The sequence below is a fragment of the Netta rufina genome, assembly GCF_964035555.1.
Source record: "Netta rufina genome assembly, chromosome: 31".
NCBI classification, from domain to species: Eukaryota; Metazoa; Chordata; class Aves; order Anseriformes; family Anatidae; genus Netta; species Netta rufina.
The window spans coordinates 2,218,829-2,237,756 of record NC_140155.1 but is presented as its reverse complement, the minus strand read 5'-3'; the positions used below and the strand labels follow the sequence as shown (position 1 = coordinate 2,237,756).

Sequence of the window (18,928 nt, the reverse complement as noted above, 5' to 3'; positions counted from 1 at the left end):
GGGAAGCATGGGGGATATGTTTGGGGACTTGGGGGATATGGGGGGGAGCATGGGGGATAGGGACATGAGGGATATGTTTGGGGGCATGGGGAATATGGGAGAACGTGGGGGGGAGCATGGGAGATATGCAGGGGATGGGGGACATGGAGTATAGGATGGTACAGGGGAATGTGGAGGAAATTAAGAACGTGGGGGGGTGGACGAGGGGAACGGGGGTGGGATATGAGGGGGTATGGGGGACAGGGGGAGGTTTGGGGGGACATAAATGGGGGGATATGGGGGGCTTATGAAGGAATATGGGGGATGCAGGGGGTGGAATGAGGGGGGTTACGTGGGGCACGTGGGGACCGGGGAGACAATGCACATCCCTGCAGGGCGCACGGCAGCGCGGGGACTGTGCAGCACCCCTGAGGCAGGGGGCTGCGGGTGCAGGTGCCGGCTGGGGGAGGATGGGGGGGGCCTCCCCTGCCCCGAGCCCCGATGCCCCCTCGACTGCAGTGACCAGGGCCGCTGCCGGGCTGGCCGCTGCCACTGCTTTGCCGGCTTCACCGGGCCATCCTGTGCTACACCTGCCTGCCCCCCCGGCCGTGGTGGACCCCACTGCACCCTCGGTACGTCTCCAGGTGTCCCCATATGTCCCCAAGCATCCCCACTCCCCCCCAGCTTCCTCATCCAAACCTTCCCCCCCCCGCACAGCCATGTTGGGTCCTGATGCCCCACATCAGTGTATCCCTGACTGTCCCCCAGTATCTTCTGCTGTTCCATAATGCTCGCTCTGTGTCCCCATCCCAGTGCTCTTGGTTGGCCCCCACAGAGTGCCCTGGGGTCCTCAGTGCTTCTGGTTTCACTCCCAGCCCCTCCTCAGAGTCCCCCACTGCTTTGGGTGTCCCCATGACCCTGGGGGTGTCCACAATCCCAGTGTCCCCATGGCTTGGGCACTCTTGTTCCTTGGGCACTCCTTCCACGTCCTTGTGGTTGTCCCCATCCCCTTGGTGCCCTGTCCTGTGGTGTCCCCAGGGTGTCCCCACTCCATGGGTGCCCCATCCCCAGGTGTCCTCATGTTGTTCCCAACCTGTGGTTGTCCCATCCTGGGGTGCCCTGGAGCATCCCTGTGGTGGCACCTCCCAAAAAGGCTGTGTCCCTGCAGAGATCCCCGCAGTGACACCACGCTTGACTGCGCGCAACCAGACATCCTTCCGTGTGAGCTGGCCTCGGCCGAGCATGCCCGTGGATGGCTACCAGGTGGCCCTCATCCCCATGGTAAGATGGGGACGGGGACAGGGATTGGGATGCATCCCCAGCAGAGCAGTATCCCCAGTGTGGTAGTGTAGCTCCAACATGTCTTCAATGTGTCCCCTTGTCCCCAGGATGAGTTGGTGTCTGGAGCCATCTGCTTCTAGCCCTTCTGGGGACACCTTGGTAGTGTCCTTGTTGTATCCCCAACATGTCCCCAATGTGCCTGTTGTCTTCACACCAAGCCAAGGGCCAGGTCACCATGCTGCTTTGTGGCTCGGGGATGGGGACATCTCTTTGTGTCCCCTGTGCCCTGGGTGAGCCACAGTGGTGTCACCCATCTGTTGCCTGTCCCCAGTACATCTGTTGTCCATAGGATAAGCCAATAGCTGTGGCCACCCTTCTGCTGCCTGGCTTGGGAATGGTGATGTGTCCCCAGCACAGTGTCCCCAGGGTGCCCCCAGCATGCCCCATATCCCCAGAATGAGCTGCAATGATCTGCCTGCAGCCCTGCTTAGGGACTGGGACATGTCCCCGCTGTGGTGGCACCAGTGTGTCCCCAGTAGCCCCCCATGAGGTTCCCCAACATGTCCCCCAGCCTCAGGACAAACCATTATATGCTGCCACCTACCTGGCTCAGGGATAAGATGTCCTCACCACTGTTTCCACTGTGTCCCCACTTTGGTGCCCTCAATATGTCCCCAGTGTGACTCCAAGACATTCCCCAACTCCAGGAGAAGCCATTGTGGCCACCTGCCTGCTGCCTGGCTCAGAAACAGGTCCCACTTCAGTGTCCCCAACGTGTCCTTGACATGTCCTCTCTCCCCAGGATGAACCAGAAGCAATGGCCACCCACGAACTGCCTGGCTCTGCTGTCACCTTCGAGGTGACAGGGCTGGTACCTGGAAGCGCCTTCGAGCTCTTCATCCAGGCCCAGCGGGACCAGCACCTCGGGATGCCTGGCACCCTGCGCGTCCGCACCTGTACGTGCCACCTGGCCTGGAAGGGCTGGGGACTGGGACAGGCATGGGGACAGTAATGGGGACAGCATGGGCATGGGGATGTCATGGGCACAGGGGTGAGGACAGGGGTTCGGATGGGACAGGGGTGGGGAGAGCATGGCCTTGGTGGCTGGGACAACATGGGGATGGGAACAGCATGGGGGTGGAGGCAGGAACAATGCATGGATGGGGACAACATTCGGCACAGGGACAGGAACAGTTGCACAAGGACAGACATGGGGACAGGGATGATGCAGGCACAGTAATGGGGACAGCATGCGCATGGGGATTGGGTGAGGACAGGGATGGTGTGGGGGACAAGCATGGACATGGGGATGGGGAGGGCATCAGGATGGGAATTGTACAGGAGCGGGGACAGGAACAAGGATGTCACAGCCACAGGGATGGGGACAGAGGCATGAGGGTAGGGTTGGGGATGGAGACAGATATGGGACAGGGATGGTGACTGGGATGGGAATGGGTACAGGGGTGGTGCCTGCAGCCTCTGTCTGTCCCCATGTGTCTTTATGTCCCTATGGCTCTGCGGGTCCACGTTGCGTCTGTCTGCCCAGAGGAGGTCTGTGTGTCACTGTGGGTCCGTGTGTCCCCCCAGGCCTGTCCATCTGCGTCTGCCCCAATGGATCCATGTGACCCCAGTATATCCCCACGTGTCCCCATGGGCCCACGTATCCCCACATCTACTGGTGCCTCCCTGTGCGTCCCTCTGTGCCCTGGGTCCAGATGTTTCCAGTCTGCCCCCACGAGTCTGTCTGTCCCGGTCCGTCCCCATGAGTCTGGGGGTTCCCAGTCTCTCTCTGTGGTCCCAGATGTCCACAGTCTGCCCCTTTGTGTCCATGTGTCCTAGTCTGTTCCCATGTCCATCCACCCCTGTGTCCCTCTGTGGGTCCCTGGGTTGTGGCAGATGGGGGCTATTGAGGTCAGGCTGCTGACCCTGATCCCCTTTGCTCTCACAGTGATTGCCCAGCCCCTGCCCACCCACGGGGGGCCCCTGGGGTCCCCTACATTCCTGGCATCTCCAGTGGCCCCAGCATCACCATCAGCCCGAGGGTCTCCAGCATCCCCACGGTCCCCAGTGTCACCAGCATCCCCAGGGTCACCAGGGTCCCTGGGATCCCCGGCATCACCAGTATCACCGGATGCATCCCTGGTCTTACCAGGGTCCTTGGGGTCACCAGCATCCCCAACATCTCCAAGGTCACCGGGATCCCCAGCATCTCCAGGGTCCCCGAGGTCACCAGCATCCCCGAGGTCTCCAGTGTCACCAGTGTCCCCGGCATCACCAGCTTCCCCTGAATCTTCATGGTCACCAGTGTCCCCAAGGTCCCCAGAGGCACCAGCATCCCCAGTATCCCCAAGGTCACCTGCATTTCCACGGTCCCCAGCATCACCAAAGTCCCCGGTCTCCCCAGCATCTCCCATGTCCCCAGTGCTCCCAGGTGTTCCATCTCTGCATGACCTGGGGGCTAAGCTCTCATCCTACAACGGGTCATTGCTGCAGCGCCTGGAGAGCCACCTCCGGGCCACGGCCTTCCCTCTCCGGGGTAACCAGACAGTGCCTGCAGTGGCCCGAGCCATCCTCTCCTACCTGCTTCGCCGCAGCCCAGCCTCACTGCGCTACCAGTTCCTCCGCCAACTCCACCAAAGTCCCCACCCCAAGCCCCAGCTTATGCCAGGGGCTGCCGGAGAGGCCCTTGTGGACCTGGATGGGCTGCGGGGCCACTCAGAGACCGTGGTGATCCGCTACCGGCCCCTGGGGGAGCTGGAGGGGGCCGAGGGGGAGCTGCAGGTGCCAGGGGACACGGCAGTGGCCCGGGTGCCAGGGCTGGTGCCAGGGGCCATGTACCGGGTGGAGGTGCATGGCGTGGTGCAGGGGCGCGTCTCCAAGTCCTACACATCCCTGGTGACTGCAGGTGGGTGACAGGGACAGGGGTGGGGACAGCATTGCATGGGAGCATCTAATAACCCACACTGCTCTCTTGGTTGCAGGGGTAGGTGGCACCAGTGAGCCCCCGATAGACTGGGAGCAGCTGTATGAGATGGAGCTGACTGAACCTCAAGGTGCCATGGCCAAAGCAGGTACCCCCAAGTGATTCCTGGCAGCACTGGGGAAAACCCAAGTGTTCAGGCTCACTAGCTCTTGGTATCCAAGTTGGGTGTGGTTGGAAGGAAGGAAAAAAGGAAGGACAGATGGAACGATGAATGGATGGACACACAGATAGATGTTTATGTCTTGCACTGTGCCACCACCATTGCAGCCCCGTCAGAGGAGGAACCACCACAGCGGCCTCGTTTGGGCGAGCTCACGGCCTCCCACGTGACACCCACCACCATCCAGCTGGAATGGAATGTCCTTGAAGGCACTTTTGACTCCTTCACGGTGCAGTACAGGGATGCACAAGGCCAGCCACAGGCACTTGCTGTGGACGGTGGGTCCCGCACAGTGACTGTTCCTGGGCTGTTGCCTTCCCGCCGCTACAAGTTCAATCTGTACGGGGTGTGGGGGCGGAAACGTATTGGTCTTATCTCCACTGATGCCATCACAGGTGAGGGCTGCTGCATGCTCCATCCGTGTTCCCTGTGGACCTCCATGTGGGGTCCTTGACCTTGAGAGATATAGGAACAGCCTTTGGTGGTAGGCTTGTGTGCATGCAGGGTCCAAGGAATGGAGAGGTTTGTATGAAAGGGTGGATGATTAGATGATTATGTGACTGGCTGATTAGATGGTAGATAAATTGATAAATGGGTGGATAGTGGGTCAGATGGTTGGGATTGAATGGAAAAATTACTGGATGAATGGAAAAATGGGTGGATGGACTGATGAATGGATGGATAGATGAATAGATGGAACCATAGATGGGTGAAAGCATGTGCTTTTGGATGAATAGTCAGATTGCTTAATGAATGACTAGATGGATGGTTACATGCTTAGTTATTTGTGTTCAAGTATCCGTGAACATATGTGAGGGAGAAGAGGCATGGAAAGGCGGTGGATGGTTGGACAGAAGGATACAAGGATAGGTGGAAAGACTAGTAGATGGATGGATGGACTCAAATACAAATTTGTGGAAGGCTGGCAGGCTGGATTAACTGGCAAAAGATAATTAGATGGATGACATTGGGAAAACAAATGGAGGAATGGGAAGATGGATAGATGAGTGAGCTGAGTGATGGGTGGGTGATTAGATGGATGGATGCACATATAAATTAATAGGTGTATGGATGAGTAGATAGAAGAAAGGGTGCTTGTCCCCTGTGTACCCTGTATTCTGCTGTCCCTATTACAGCCCCAGCACTCCCAAAGGAGGACCTACCATCCCAGCCACGCCTGGGTGAGCTCACAGCCTCCCATGTAACCCCCGACTCCATCCAGCTGGAATGGAGCGTCCCCAAGGGCACCTTTGACTCCTTCGCAGTGCAGTACAGGGATGCACAAGGCCAGCTGCAGGTACTGCCTGTGGATGGTGGTTCCCGCACAGTGACTGTACCAGGGCTGTCACCGTCTCACCGCTACAAGTTCAACCTGTATGGAATGTGGGGGCGGAAACGTGTGGGCCCCATCTCCACTGATGCTGTCACAGGTGAGGGCTGCTGTATGCCATGTCCTTGTCCCTTACACACCGTGGTTTTAGAGAAAAGTGGGAGCAAGGGCGGGGTCCATCCAGGGTCCTTAGCCCATTTAGGAAATGGGTGTATCTCTTGGGTTGTGCCTGGCGAATGGATGAAGGGATGCAGGAATGGAGTGATGGGGGCAAGGAAAGTTGCAGATGCGGGGATACTTCTTTTGGCAGTATCCCTGGTTAAGTGGCAGAAAAGGCGAAAGGCTGGATTTTTGGAAGGATGTTTGGTTGTGAATGTTTTCTGTAAGAGTGGATATATTTCTAGGTGGGTGGGTATGTGGATGGTTGGAGGGATGGACCTAGGTTTGGGTGGATAGAGAACTGGAGAAATATCTGATCAAATAGTGGAATGAGAAACATTCTGATTAATTGGTGGAAGAAGGGGGTGGTGAGCAGAGAGCTAAACGAAAGTGTAAATCACTGATTGTTTGCTTGCATGTTTGGTGAAGATCCTTGTTGTCTGATTACTGGGATGAATGGCTGGAGATATGGATGAGAAGTGTGGGTAGATGGCTGGAAAAGTGGTTTGTTTATAGTTGTAAGAATGGGTCAAAGTACAGGTGGCTGGATGTACCTGAGGTAATAGTTGGAAGGCTGCTGAGTTGTGTCTAAGGGTGTATGGAAGGAAGGCTGCATAACAGACTGATGGACAAATGCATTGGTGGATGGATGAATGGATGTCTAGGTGGACTGATGGGGTGATATGTATGCCCAGTATTGTGCTGTGTTGCAGATGCAGTCATACCTGAGGAGCAACCAGCATCTGAGCCACGCTTGGGCGACCTCACTGCCTCCCACATCACCCCTGACTCCGTCCAGCTGGAATGGAGCATCCCTGAGGGCACCTTTGACTCCTTCACAGTGCAGTACAGGGATGAGCAAGGCCAACCACAGCTTCTGCCCGTGGATGGAGATTCCCGCACAGTGACTGTGCCAGGGCTGTCACCATCGCGCCGCTACAAGTTCAACCTGTATGGGATGTGGGGGCGGAAACGTGTGGGCCCCATCTCCACTGATGCTGTCACAGGTGAGGGCTGCTGTTTGCTGCACCTGCATCCCCTTGTGAGCCCTGGGTTTGGATCAGTGCAGGAGCTAGGCAAGGTTCTGGAATGAATCTCTTGAGACTTGTGGGAAAACAAAACATCTCTTGGGTGCTGAATACAATGAAGGGATGGAGGTATTGGAACATGCAATGTTGTAGTGATGAATGGATAAATGGATGGATGGACGGACGGATGGATGGACAAATGTGTGTCTAGTTTACTGGCTGAAGAGATGGAGGGATGGATGGTAGAGGTCTGATGGGTAGTTCAGTGGAGACATGAAAGGATGATGACAGATGGATAAATTGATGAATGGATGGACATTTTGATAAGTTTGTGACTGATTCATGCACTGAATGGTAGTTTGAATGACTGTATGTCTGCATGGTTAGATGAGAGGATGGAAGGGTGTATGGCTGGAGGGATGGTGTAACAGTGTGCTAGATATCTGGTTGGTTGGAGGATTAGATGAAAGGCTAGATAGTAGTCTTATGAGAGAATTAGGATTCTCCTATGAAGAGAGGCTGAGAGAGCTGAGGCTGCTCAGCCTGAAGAAGAGAAGGCTCTGGGGAAACCTTACTGTAGTTTTTCAAAACTTAAAGAGGACTTATAAAAAGATGGAGAGCAACTTTTTGCTTGAGTAGATAATCATAGGACAAGGGGGAATTATTCTAAACTAAAAGAGAAGAGATTTAGATTAGTGGTTAGGATGAAATTCTTCTCTCAGGGGGTGGTGAGGCTCTGGAACAGGTTGCCCAGAGAGGTTGTGGATACCCCAGTGTTCAAGACCAAGTTAGATGAGGCCCTGAGCAGCCTGATCTACTGGGTGGCATCTCTGCCCATGGCAGGGAGGTTGGAACTAGATGATTTTGAGGTCCTTTCCAACCCAAGCTGTTCTGTGACTCTGTGATTCTATGAAAGGCTGGAGCTGATGAGCATTTGATGTCCTTTTCAAAGTGGCTGTTTGACAATTTGATGGTGATTCAATGATTCACTGATTAATAGAGTAAGAAAAACCTGGATGAACATATGGAGCAGCAGGCAAAGTGCTAGATCATGGACTGTTTGTTTGATGGGTCAAATCAAGGTGCTTGTTGACTGGATGATTATCTGGATGAATGTCTGGACAGATGGCTGAATAGAAGGGTGGATGGATGGTTGGAAGTGGATTTTTTTTTTTTTTTTGTGGTTACAAGTACGGATAAAGGGATGGGTGTGTGGATGTTTAGATGTATTGACAGTTGGGGGAATGTTGAGTGGAGGATAATGGTGTATGAATGGATGTTAAGTCAGTAAACTGGTGGAGAGTTCCATGGAAGGCTGAAAGGAAAACTGGAGGTTTGGACAAAAGGAATGGAGCATGTTTATGGCATGCATTATGTCCTGTATGTTGCAGCTGAAGTCAAGCCGAAAAAGAAACCACCATCCGAGCCACGCCTGGGCGAGCTCACAGCCTCCCACATCACCCCCAGTTCTGTCCAGCTGGAATGGAGCATACCAGAAGGCACCTTTGACTCCTTCACAGTGCAGTACAAGGATACGCAAGGCCAGCCGCAGGTGCTGCCTGTGGACGGAGATTCCCGCACAGTGACCGTGCCAGGGCTGTCACCATCGCGCCGCTACAAGTTCAACCTGTATGGGATGTGGGGGCGGAAACGTGTGGGCCCCATCTCCACTGATGCTGTCACAGGTGAGGGTTCCTGCGTTCTGTGTCCATGTCCTTGGATGCCTTGGTTTGTATTCTCAATGGGAGCAGAGGTAAGCTGCTTCCAAAGTCCATGGCAATTCTGGGAAACAGGTGCATTTCTTGTGTGGTACCTGGGTAGTGGATGGAGGGATGGAATACTAAATTGATAGATAGTTGTATGGGTGAGTGAAGGGAAGACTATGTGGATGGATGGATTGAGAAATGTTTATTCCCGGAAATGTGTCCTCCATGTTGCAGCTGCAGTAGAGCCGGTAAAGGAACCACTATCCGAGCCACATCTGGGTGACCTCACAGCCTCCCACGTCACTCCTGACTCCATCCAGCTAGAATGGAGCGTCCCTGAGGGCTCCTTTGACTCCTTTGTGGTGCAGTACAAGGATGCACAAGGCCAGCCACAGGTGCTGCCCGTGGATGGAGATTCCCGCACAGTGACTGTGCCAGGGCTGTCACCATCGCGCCGCTACAAGTTCAACCTGTATGGGATGTGGGGGCGGAAACGTGTGGGCCCCATCTCCACTGATGCTGTCACAGGTGAGGGCTCCTTCATTCCATGTCCATGTCCTTGGATGCCTTGATTTGTATTCTCAGTGGGAGCAGAGGTAGGCTGCTTCCAAAGTCCTTGGCACTTCTGGGAAACAGGTGCATTTCTTGTGTGGTACCTGGGTAGTGGTTGGAGGGATGGAACACTAAATTGATAGATAGTTGTATGGATGAGTGAAGGGAAGACTAGGTGGATGGAAGATTGAGAAATGTTTATGCCCTGCAATGTGTCCTCCATGTTGCAGCTGCAGTAGAGCCGGTAAAGGAACCACTATCCGAGCCACGTCTGGGTGACCTCACAACCTCCCACGTCACCCCTGACTCAGTCCAGCTAGAATGGAGTGTCCCTGAGGGCTCCTTTGACTCCTTTGTGGTGCAGTACAAGGATGCACAGGGGCAGCCACAGGTGCTGCCTGTGGACAGAGATTCCCACACAGTGACCGTGCCAGGGCTGTCGCCATCCCGCCGCTACAAGTTCAACCTGTATGGGATGTGGGGACGGAAACGTGTGGGCCCTGTCTCCACTGATGCTGTCACAGGTGAGGACAAGTTTTGTCAAGTGCACTCTCCCTGTGTGCTGTGTCTGGCTTAAGTCAGGAAGCTTGCGAGGGCCTGTGGTGGGTTCTTTCTGCTCTGTGGGAAATGGGAGCATGTCTTGGTCACTGTCTGGAGAATGGATGAATGGCTGAGTGTCAACCATCTTGGAGAGAAGGAGGGATAGATAAGTAGTCATATGTTTAGATAGATATCTAGATGTTTGGATGGACAAAAGTCTGCATATATGTATGCGTTTGGCTTGTTGGATGGCCGATTATCATCTGTGTTGCTTTTTGGATAAAGGAGTGGAGAGAAGAATAAACTAATTTTGAGTTCATTGAATGGATGGAATAATGGATAGAAACAAGGTCTTGTGCATGTAAAGAGGAATCCTAAATGGGTGCTTGGATGAATGGAAAATAGAATGGTTAGATGGAAAACCATATGAATGGATGCTTGGAAGATAGGATGGAGAAGGGAATGAATACATGGACTGAGAGTCAGATGGACAAATGACTGGATAGATAGATAGATGGATGGATGGACGGACAGACGGACGGATGGCCAGATGTTCATGCAAACAGCTATATTAAAGGAAAGAGAAATGACTGGTTTGTTGAAGTTTCGTGGCAGTTGGATAATTCTACTGATGAATGTATGGACACATGGGTGAATAGAAGAATGGATGGACAGCAGGATGGATGAAGATGCTTCAATGTTTACATGGACAGCTTCTGTAGATGATGACTGGGTAGATAAAGAGTTCAGAGATAGTCATATTATTTGTTTAATTTATGGATGGAAGGATAGATTGTTGAGCAAACCGATGGAAAGGTGGAGGGATGAAGGGAGGTAAAAGGGAGAAAGAAAGAGAAGAAGGGAAGAAGGGAAGAAGGAAGGGGGGGAGAGAGGAAAGAAGGAAGATATGGAAGGACTCAGGGAATAGACTACTTTGTGCCATCTGCATTGCAGCTGCAGTAGAGCCAGAAAAGGAACCACTATCCGAGCCACGTCTGGGCGACCTCACAGCCTCCCACGTCACTCCTGACTCAGTCCAGCTGGAATGGAGTGTCCCCGAGGGCACCTTTGACTCCTTCACGGTGCAGTACAAGGATGCACAAGGCCAGCCACAGGTGCTGCCCATGGATGGAGATTCCCGCACAGTGACTGTGCCAGGGCTGTCACCATCGCGCCGCTACAAGTTCAACCTGTATGGGATGTGGGGGCGGAAACGTGTGGGCCCCATCTCCACTGATGCTGTCACAGGTGAGGGCTCCTTCATTTCATGTCCATGTTTTGGATGCCTTGGTTTATATTCTCAATTGGAGCAGAGGTAGGCTTCTCCCAAAATCCTTGGTACTTCTGGGAAACAGGTGCATTTCTTGTGTGGTACCTGTGTAGTGGATGGAGAGTTGGAATAATAAATTGATAGATAGTTGTATGGATGAATGAAGGGAAGACTAGGTGGATGGAAGATTGAGAAATGTTTATGCCCTGCAATGTGTCCTCCCTGTTGCAGCTGCGGTAGAGCCGGAAAGGGAACCACTAACCGAGCCAAGTCTGGGCGACCTCACAGCCTCCCACGTCACTCCTGACTCAGTCCAGCTAGAGTGGAGTGTCCCTGAGGGCACCTTTGAGTCCTTTGTGGTGCAGTACAAGGATGCCCAAGGCCAGCCACAGGTGCTGCCCGTGGACAGAGATTCCCGCACAGTGACCGTGCCAGGGCTGTCACCATCCCACCGCTACAAGTTCAACCTGTATGGGATGTGGGGTCGAAAACGCCTGGGCCCTGTCTCCACTGATGCTGTCACAGGTGAGGACAAGTTTTGTGAAGTGCACTCTCCCTGTGTGCCGTGTCTGGCTTAAGTCAGGAAGCTTGCGAGGTCCTGTAGTTTGTTCTTTCTGCTCTGTGGGAAATGGGAACATGTCTTGGTCACTGTCTGGAGAATGGATGAATGGCTGAGTGTCAACCATCTTGGAGAGAAGGAGGGATAGATCAGTAGTCATATGTTTAGATAGATGTCTAGATGTTTGGATGGACAAAATTCTGGATTTTTGTCTGCCTCTTTGGCTTGTTGGATGGTGGGTTTATTAGCCTTGCAATAAAGAGTTGATTCGAGATAGCTAGCATCGTTTCTACAAGGGTAAATCAGGCCTGAGCAATCTGATGGTCTCTGTGATGGTGTGACTGCATCAGCTGACAGGGTAAGACAGACTGATGTCATCTGTATGCCATGCCCATGTCCCTTTCACACCTTTTTTTGGAACTGGTTGGGAGTGGGAGCAGTGACCTTCCAGGGTTCTTGGTCCTTCTGGGAAATGGGTGCACAGCTAGTGTGATGCCTGTTGAATGCGGCATGAAGGATGGAGGGACATGGGACAGTGAAGTTATGGATATGGAAATACTCCTTTTTGGCATGATCACCAGTTAAGTGGCAGAAAGGGTGAAAGAATGTTTTTTCGGTTGGTTGTTTCATAGTGGATGTCTGTCCGTAAGAGTGAGTATATTTTTTGGTATGTGTGTGGGTGGTGGGTGGATCAATGGATAAATGGATTGATGGATGGCTGGAAAAAAGGGATAGTGAATGGAAGACGGAACATGAAGTAAAATATGATTAGATGGATGAATGGGTGAACTTAGGTTTGGATGGATGAAGGATTGGAAAAATGGATGACAGGTTTACTGGGGTAAGAAATATTTCTATGAACAGGTGGAAGAAGGGAGCAGCAGGCAAAGAGCTAAATGGCTAGTTGCTTGGATTGTCGGTTAAGGTTCTTGATGACTGAAGGTTTAGAGGAATGGATGGATGAACAGAAGGGTGAGAGGATGGTTGGAAGTGTGGCCTCTTGTGGTTACAAACGAAGGGTGGGTGGGAGGATGTTTGGTTCAGTGTACAGTTGGAGTGGTGCTGAATTGAGCATAACGATATATGCATTGAAGATTGATGTTAAACCTCATAGAGGGTTGCATTAATGGACGGAATAATACTTAGTTTGACAGACAGATTGGAATATATGTCCTGTACTGTGTGGTCTGTGTTAAAGATGCAAGTGAGCTGGAAAGGGAACCACCATCTGAGCCACGCCTGAATGACCTCACAGCCTCCCACGTCACCCCTGACTCAGTCCAGCTGGAATGGAGTGTCCCTGAGGGCACCTTTGACTCCTTTGTGGTGCAGTACAAGGATGCACAGGGGCAGCCACAGGTGCTGCCTGTGGATGGAGATTCCCGCACAGTGACCGTGCCAGGGCTGTCACCATCGCGCCGCTACAAGTTCAACCTGTATGGGATGTGGGGGCGGAAACGTGTGGGCCCCATCTCCACTGATGCTGTCACAGGTGAGGGCTCCTTCATTCCATGTCCATGTCCTTGGATGCCTTGGTTTGGATTCTCAGTGAGAGCAGAGGTAGGCTGCTTCCAAAGTCCTTGGCACTTCTGGGAAACAGGTGCATATTATGTGGTACCTGGGTAGTGGATGCAGGGATTAAATACTAAACTGATAGATAGTTGTAAGGATGAGTGAAGGGAAGACTAGGTGGATGGCTGGATGAATTGAGACATGTTTATGCCCTGCAATGTGTCCTCCATGTTGCAGCTGCAGTAGAGCCGGTAAAGGAACCACCATCTGAACCACGTCTGGGCGAGCTCACAGCCTCCCATGTCACTCCTGACTCAGTCCAGCTGGAATGGAGTGTCCCTGAGGGCACCTTTGACTCCTTCGTGGTGCAGTACAAGGATGCCCAAGGCCAGCCACAGGTGCTGCCTGTGGAAGGAGATTCCCACACAGTGACCGTGCCAGGGCTGTCACCATCGCGCCGCTACAAGTTCAACCTGTATGGGATGTGGGGGCGGAAACGTGTGGGCCCCATCTCCACTGATGCTGTCACAGGTGAGGGCTCCTACGTTCTGTGTCCATGTCCTTGGACACCTTGGTTTGGATTCTCAGTGGGAGCAGAGGTAGGCTGCTTCCAAAGTCCTTGGCACTTCTAGGAAACAGGTGCATTTCTTTTGTTGTACCTGGGTAGTGGATGGAGGGACGGAATAATGAATTGAAAGACAGTTGGATGGATGAGTGAAGGGAAGACTAGGTGGATGGATGGATTGAGAAATGTTTATTCCCTGCAATGTGTCTTTCATGTTGCAGTTGCAGTAGAGCCGGAAATGGAACCACCATCTGAACCACGTCTGGGTGACCTCACAGCCTCCCACGTCACCCCTGACTCAGTCCAGCTAGAATGGAGTATCTCCGAAGGCACCTTTGACTCCTTCACAGTGCAGTACAAGGATGCGCAAGGCCAGCCGCAGGTGCTGCCCGTGGACGGAGATTCCCGCACAGTGACCGTGCCAGGGCTGTCACCATCACGTCGCTACAAGTTCAACCTGTATGGGATGTGGGGGCGGAAACGTGTGGGCCCTGTCTCCACTGACACCATCACAGGTGAAGGCTAGTGTGTGCCATGTCTGTGTCTCCTGCATACCTTGGTTCTGGAGTTGGTGGATTTGGGGTCACACACCTTCCAGGGTCCTTTCTCCATCAGGGAAATGGTTACATCTCTTGGCCTCTGACTGGGGAATGCATGAATGGATGAGTGTAGGCAAGTTTGGAGAGATGAAGGGACATATTGGTAGACAGCTAGATAGTCAGGTGGAGAGATTGCAGAATGGAAGTAATGCTGAATTGTTGGTTAGTTCAATAAAGTGGTGTATAGTTGCATGAAAGGGTGAATAGATAGTTGGACGGATGGAAAGGAGGATGTTTATGCCCTGCAACGTGCCTTCCATATTGCAGCTGCAGTCCAGCCAGAAGAGGAACGACCATCTGAAACAAAGCTGGGGGAACTCATCACCTCCCACGTCACCCCTGACTCAGTCCAGCTGGAATGGAGCATCCCTGAGGGCACCTTTGACTCCTTCGTGGTGCAGTACAAGGATGCACAAGGCCAGCCACAGGTTCTGCCTGTGGATGGAGATTCCCGCACAGTGACTGTGCCAGGGCTGTCACCATCGCGCCGCTACAAGTTCAACCTGTATGGGATGTGGGGACGGAAACGTGTGGGCCCCATCTCCACTGATGCTGTCACAGGTGAGGGCTCCTGCGTTCTGTGTCCATGTCCTTGGATGCCTTGGTTTGGATTCTCAGTGAGAGCAGAGGTAGGCTTCTTCCAAAGTCCTTGGCACTTCTGGGAAACAGGTGCACCTCGTGTGGTACCTGCGTAGTGGATGGAGGAGTGGAATAATAAATTGATAGACAGTTGTATGGATGAGTGAAGGGAAGACCAGGTGGATGGATGGATTGAGAAATGTTTATGCCCTTCAATGTGTCCTGCATGTTCTAGCTGCAGTAGAGCCGGAAAAAGAACCACCATCTGAACCACGTCTGGGCGACCTCACAGCCTCCCATGTCTCTCCTGACTCTGTCCAGCTGGAATGGAGTGTCCCCGAGGGCACCTTTGACTCCTTCATGGTGCAGTACAAGGATGCAAAAGGCCAGCCACAGGTGCTGCCTGTGGAAGGAGATTCCCACACAGTGACCGTGCCAGGGCTGTCACCATCGCGTCGCTACAAGTTCAACCTGTATGGGATGTGGGGGCGGAAACGTGTGGGCCCTGTCTCCACTGACACCGTCACAGGTGAAGTCTTCTCTGTGGCATGTCTGTGTCTCCTGCATGCCTTGTTTCTGGAGTTGGGTGCGTTTGGGGTCAGACACCTTCCAGGGTCCTATTCCCACCAGGGAAATGGTTACACCTCTTGGCCTCTGACTATTGAATTCACAGATGGATGAGTATAGGCAAGTTTAGAGAGATGAAGGGACATATTGGTAGACAGCTGGATAGTCAGGGGGAGAGATGGCAGAATGGAAGAAATGCTGAATTGCTGGTTAGTTCAATAAAGTGGTGTATAGTTGCATGCAAGTCTGAATGGAAAGTTAGACAGATGGAATGGAGGATGTTTATGCCCTGCAACGTGCCTTCAACATTGCAGCTGCAGTCCAGCCAGAAGAGGAACGACCATCCGAACCAAAGCTGGGGGAACTCATTGCTTCCCATGTCACCCCTGACTCAGTCCAGCTGGAATGGAGTGTCCCTGAGGGCACCTTTGACTCCTTCGTGGTGCAGTACAAGGATGCCCAAGGCCAGCCACAGGTGCTGCCCGTTGACGGAGATTCCCGCACAGTGACCGTGCCAGGGCTGTCACCATCGCGCCGCTACAAGTTCAACCTGTATGGGATGTGGGGGCGGAAACGTGTGGGCCCCATCTCCACTGATGCTGTCACAGGTGAGGGCTCCTGCGTTCTGTGTCCATGTCCTTGGATGCCTTGGTTTGGATTCTCAGTGAGAGCAGAGGTAGGCTGCTTCCAAAGTCTTTGCCATTTCTGGGAAACAGGTGCACCTCGTGGAGTACCTGTGTAGTGGTTGGAGGAATGGAATAATAGATTGATAGATAATTGCATGGATGAGTGAAGGGAAAGCTAGGTGGATGGAAGATTGAGAAATGTTTATGCCCTGCAATCTGTACTCCATGTTGCAGCTGCAGTAGAGCCGGAAAAGGAACTGCCATCCGAGCCACGCCTGGGTGACCTCACAGCCTCCCATATCACCCCTGACTCCATCCAGCTAGAATGGAATGTCCCTGAGGGTAGCTTTGACTCCTTCGTGGTGCAGTACAAGGATGCACAGGGGCAGCCACAGGTGCTGCCTGTGGACGGAGATTCCCGCACAGTGACCGTTCCAGGGCTGTCACCATCCCGCCGCTACAAGTTCAACCTGTATGGGATGTGGGGGCGGAAACGCGTGGGCCCCATCTCCACTGATGCTGTCACAGGTGAGGGCTGCTGCATTTCATGCCCATGTCCCTTTTGTGTTGTGCATTTGGATTCTGGCAGGAGTCTTTTGGATGCCAGTGGTAGTTTCCTTCTGCCCTGTGGGAAATGGGAACATGTCTTGGTTACTGTCTGGGGAACAGAATGGATGGATGAATGCAAGTACTTTAGGAGAGGTGGAGGGACTTATTTTTAGATATATGTATAAATAGGTAGTTAGCTCAAATGGTTCACAAAAGGGTGGATTTTTGGATGATTGTTTCACTTCTTGGGTGGCGGGTTGATTGTAATCTGTTCAGTAGTTTGGATGGAAGAACTGATAGACGAATAAATGATTGGTGGGATCGTTGGATGTATGTAGTATGGATGGAATGGACAGAAACGGGTAAATGCATGGATGGATGTAGTTTTGAACAAACAGCTATGTCAAAGGAAAGAGAAATGACTCGGTTAAGTTTGTCATCAGTTGGATAATTCTACTGATGAATGTATGGACAGATGAATGAATAGAAGTGATGGACAGAAGGATGGATAGTTAGTTCAATGCTTACATGAACAGCTGCTGTAGATGGTGAATGGGTATATAGAGTTCAGAGATGGTGGAATAATCTGTTTAATTCATGCGTGGAAGGATGGATTGCTGAGTAAACAAACTGAAAAAAAAAGGAGCGATGAAGTGAGGGAGGAAGGGAAGGAAGGACAGACAAATGCTTATGCCCTGCATTTTGCCCTCTGTTTTACAGATGCAGTGCAGATGGAAAAGGAACCACCATCGGAGCCACACATGGGGGAACTCACAGCCTCCCACATAACGCCCAACTCAATCCAGCTGGAATGGAGCATCCCTGAGGGCACCTTTGACTCTTTCACACTGCAGTACAGGGATGCTCAAGGCCAGCCACAGGTGCTGCCAGTGGACGGAGGTTCCCGCACAGTGACTGTGTCTGGGTTGTCACCATCCCATGGCTACCAATTCAACCTGTATGGGATGTGGGGGCAGAAACCTCTGGGCCCCATCTCCACTGATGCTGTCACAGGTGAGGGCTGCTGCATGCCATGTCCATGTTCCTTGCAAAGCTTTGTTTTGGAGCACTTTGGGAGCAGGGACAAGGTCCATCTAGGCTCTTTGGCTCTTCTGGGAAACAGGAATATCTCTTGGCTACCGACTGGAGAATGGGGGGAAGGATGGGTGTAGGCAAGTTTGGAGAGGTGGAGGGATAGACAGATGTATAGCTGGGTAGAGAGACGAAAGGATGGATGAAATGCTGAATTGATGGTTAAGGAAATAAATTGATGGACAGTTGCATGGATGGGTGCATAGAAAACTGGATGGATGGAAGGGGGGATGTTTGTGTTCTGCATTGTGTTCTCTCTGTGGCAGCTGCAATCGAGCCAGAAAAGGAACCACCATCTGAGCCACGCCTAGGTGACCTCGTGGCCTCCCACATCACTCCCAACTCTGTCCAGCTGGACTGGAGCATCCCTGAGGGCACCTTTGACTCCTTCGTGGTGCAGTACAAGGATGCAGAGGGGCAGCCGCAGATGCTGCCCGTGGATGGTAGTTCCCACACAGTGACTGTGCCAGGGCTGTCACCATCACACCACTACAAGTTCAACCTGTATGGGATGTGGGGGCAGAAACGTGTGGGACCTGTTTCCACTGATGCTGTCACAGGTGAGGGCTGATGCATGCCGTGTCTATGTCCCCTGTAGAACTTGACTTTGGAGTCAGTCAGGAGACTTGCAAGGGTCTTTGCAGGGCCCCTTCTGCCCTGTGGGAATTGAGATCAGGCGAATGGATAAATGGATGAGTGCCAACAAAGTTGTAGAGATGGAGGAATAGATTGTAAGACAGGTGTGTAGATAGGTGGCTAAATAGTAGAATGGGCAAAAGTCTGGATTTCTGCCTGTGTATTTGGCTTGGTGGATGGCTAGTTGATTATCATCTATTTAGCTTTTTGGATGAAAGAGTGGATGGAGGAATAGATGAGTGATTAGTCATTTGGATGGATGGAGTACTGCATGGTCTTCTGAATGCTAAGAGTCATCTGGAAATAGGTGGATGGATGAGTGGAAGCCAGAATGGTTAGACAGATATATAGATGAATGGATGTTTGGAAGATGAGATAGGAAAAAAAAAAAAAAAGCATTTGTATGTACTCAGAATCAGATGGACAAATGGTTGAATGGATAGATGTACATGTACCACAAAGGATAAAGAGATGGCTGGTTGATTGATAGTTGGATGATTCTTCTGATGAATGGATAGATAGATGGATGAATAATGGATGTGTGCAGAGAAGGATGGATAATTAGATCAGTACTTACATGGACAGCTTCAGTAGACATAAAATGGGTTAACAGTTTAGAGATGGAAGGATGAACTGTTTAATGAATCACAGAATCA

General features: G+C 52.2%; 2 protein-coding genes across 5 annotated transcripts in view; both read left to right on the top strand.

Moving 5' to 3' along the window:
• Nucleotides 1-485: 485 nt before the first annotated feature.
• On the top strand, nt 486-4,934 carry LOC311220405 (uncharacterized protein). The gene is made up of 6 exons (XM_084303919.1): nt 486-611; nt 1,148-1,260; nt 2,063-2,216; nt 3,209-4,165; nt 4,242-4,331; nt 4,511-4,934. Exons 2-6 carry the CDS (start codon nt 1,222-1,224, stop codon nt 4,855-4,857), a joined length of 1,587 nt encoding a protein of 528 aa, XP_084160045.1. The 5' UTR covers nt 486-611; nt 1,148-1,221; the 3' UTR covers nt 4,858-4,934.
• Nucleotides 4,935-5,683: 749 nt separating this feature from the next.
• TNXB (tenascin XB) overlaps nt 5,684-18,928 on the top strand; it is a 29,980-nt gene continuing 16,735 nt past the window's right edge. For 3 of the 4 annotated variants that reach the window (XM_084303915.1, XM_084303916.1, XM_084303914.1), the window contains exons 1-16: nt 5,684-5,833; nt 6,606-6,899; nt 8,312-8,605; nt 8,861-9,154; nt 9,409-9,702; nt 10,673-10,966; nt 11,220-11,513; nt 12,746-13,039; nt 13,297-13,590; nt 13,846-14,139; nt 14,491-14,784; nt 15,038-15,331; nt 15,684-15,977; nt 16,230-16,523; nt 17,265-17,558; nt 17,903-18,196. In XM_084303915.1, the coding sequence (XP_084160041.1) occupies nt 5,785-5,833; nt 6,606-6,899; nt 8,312-8,605; nt 8,861-9,154; nt 9,409-9,702; nt 10,673-10,966; nt 11,220-11,513; nt 12,746-13,039; nt 13,297-13,590; nt 13,846-14,139; nt 14,491-14,784; nt 15,038-15,331; nt 15,684-15,977; nt 16,230-16,523; nt 17,265-17,558; nt 17,903-18,196 (4,459 nt within the window). In that variant the 5' untranslated portion in view covers nt 5,684-5,784. The remainder of the gene's footprint in view (nt 5,834-6,605; nt 6,900-8,311; nt 8,606-8,860; nt 9,155-9,408; nt 9,703-10,672; nt 10,967-11,219; nt 11,514-12,745; nt 13,040-13,296; nt 13,591-13,845; nt 14,140-14,490; nt 14,785-15,037; nt 15,332-15,683; nt 15,978-16,229; nt 16,524-17,264; nt 17,559-17,902; nt 18,197-18,928) is intronic. The other variant, XM_084303917.1, reaches the window with a different exon arrangement.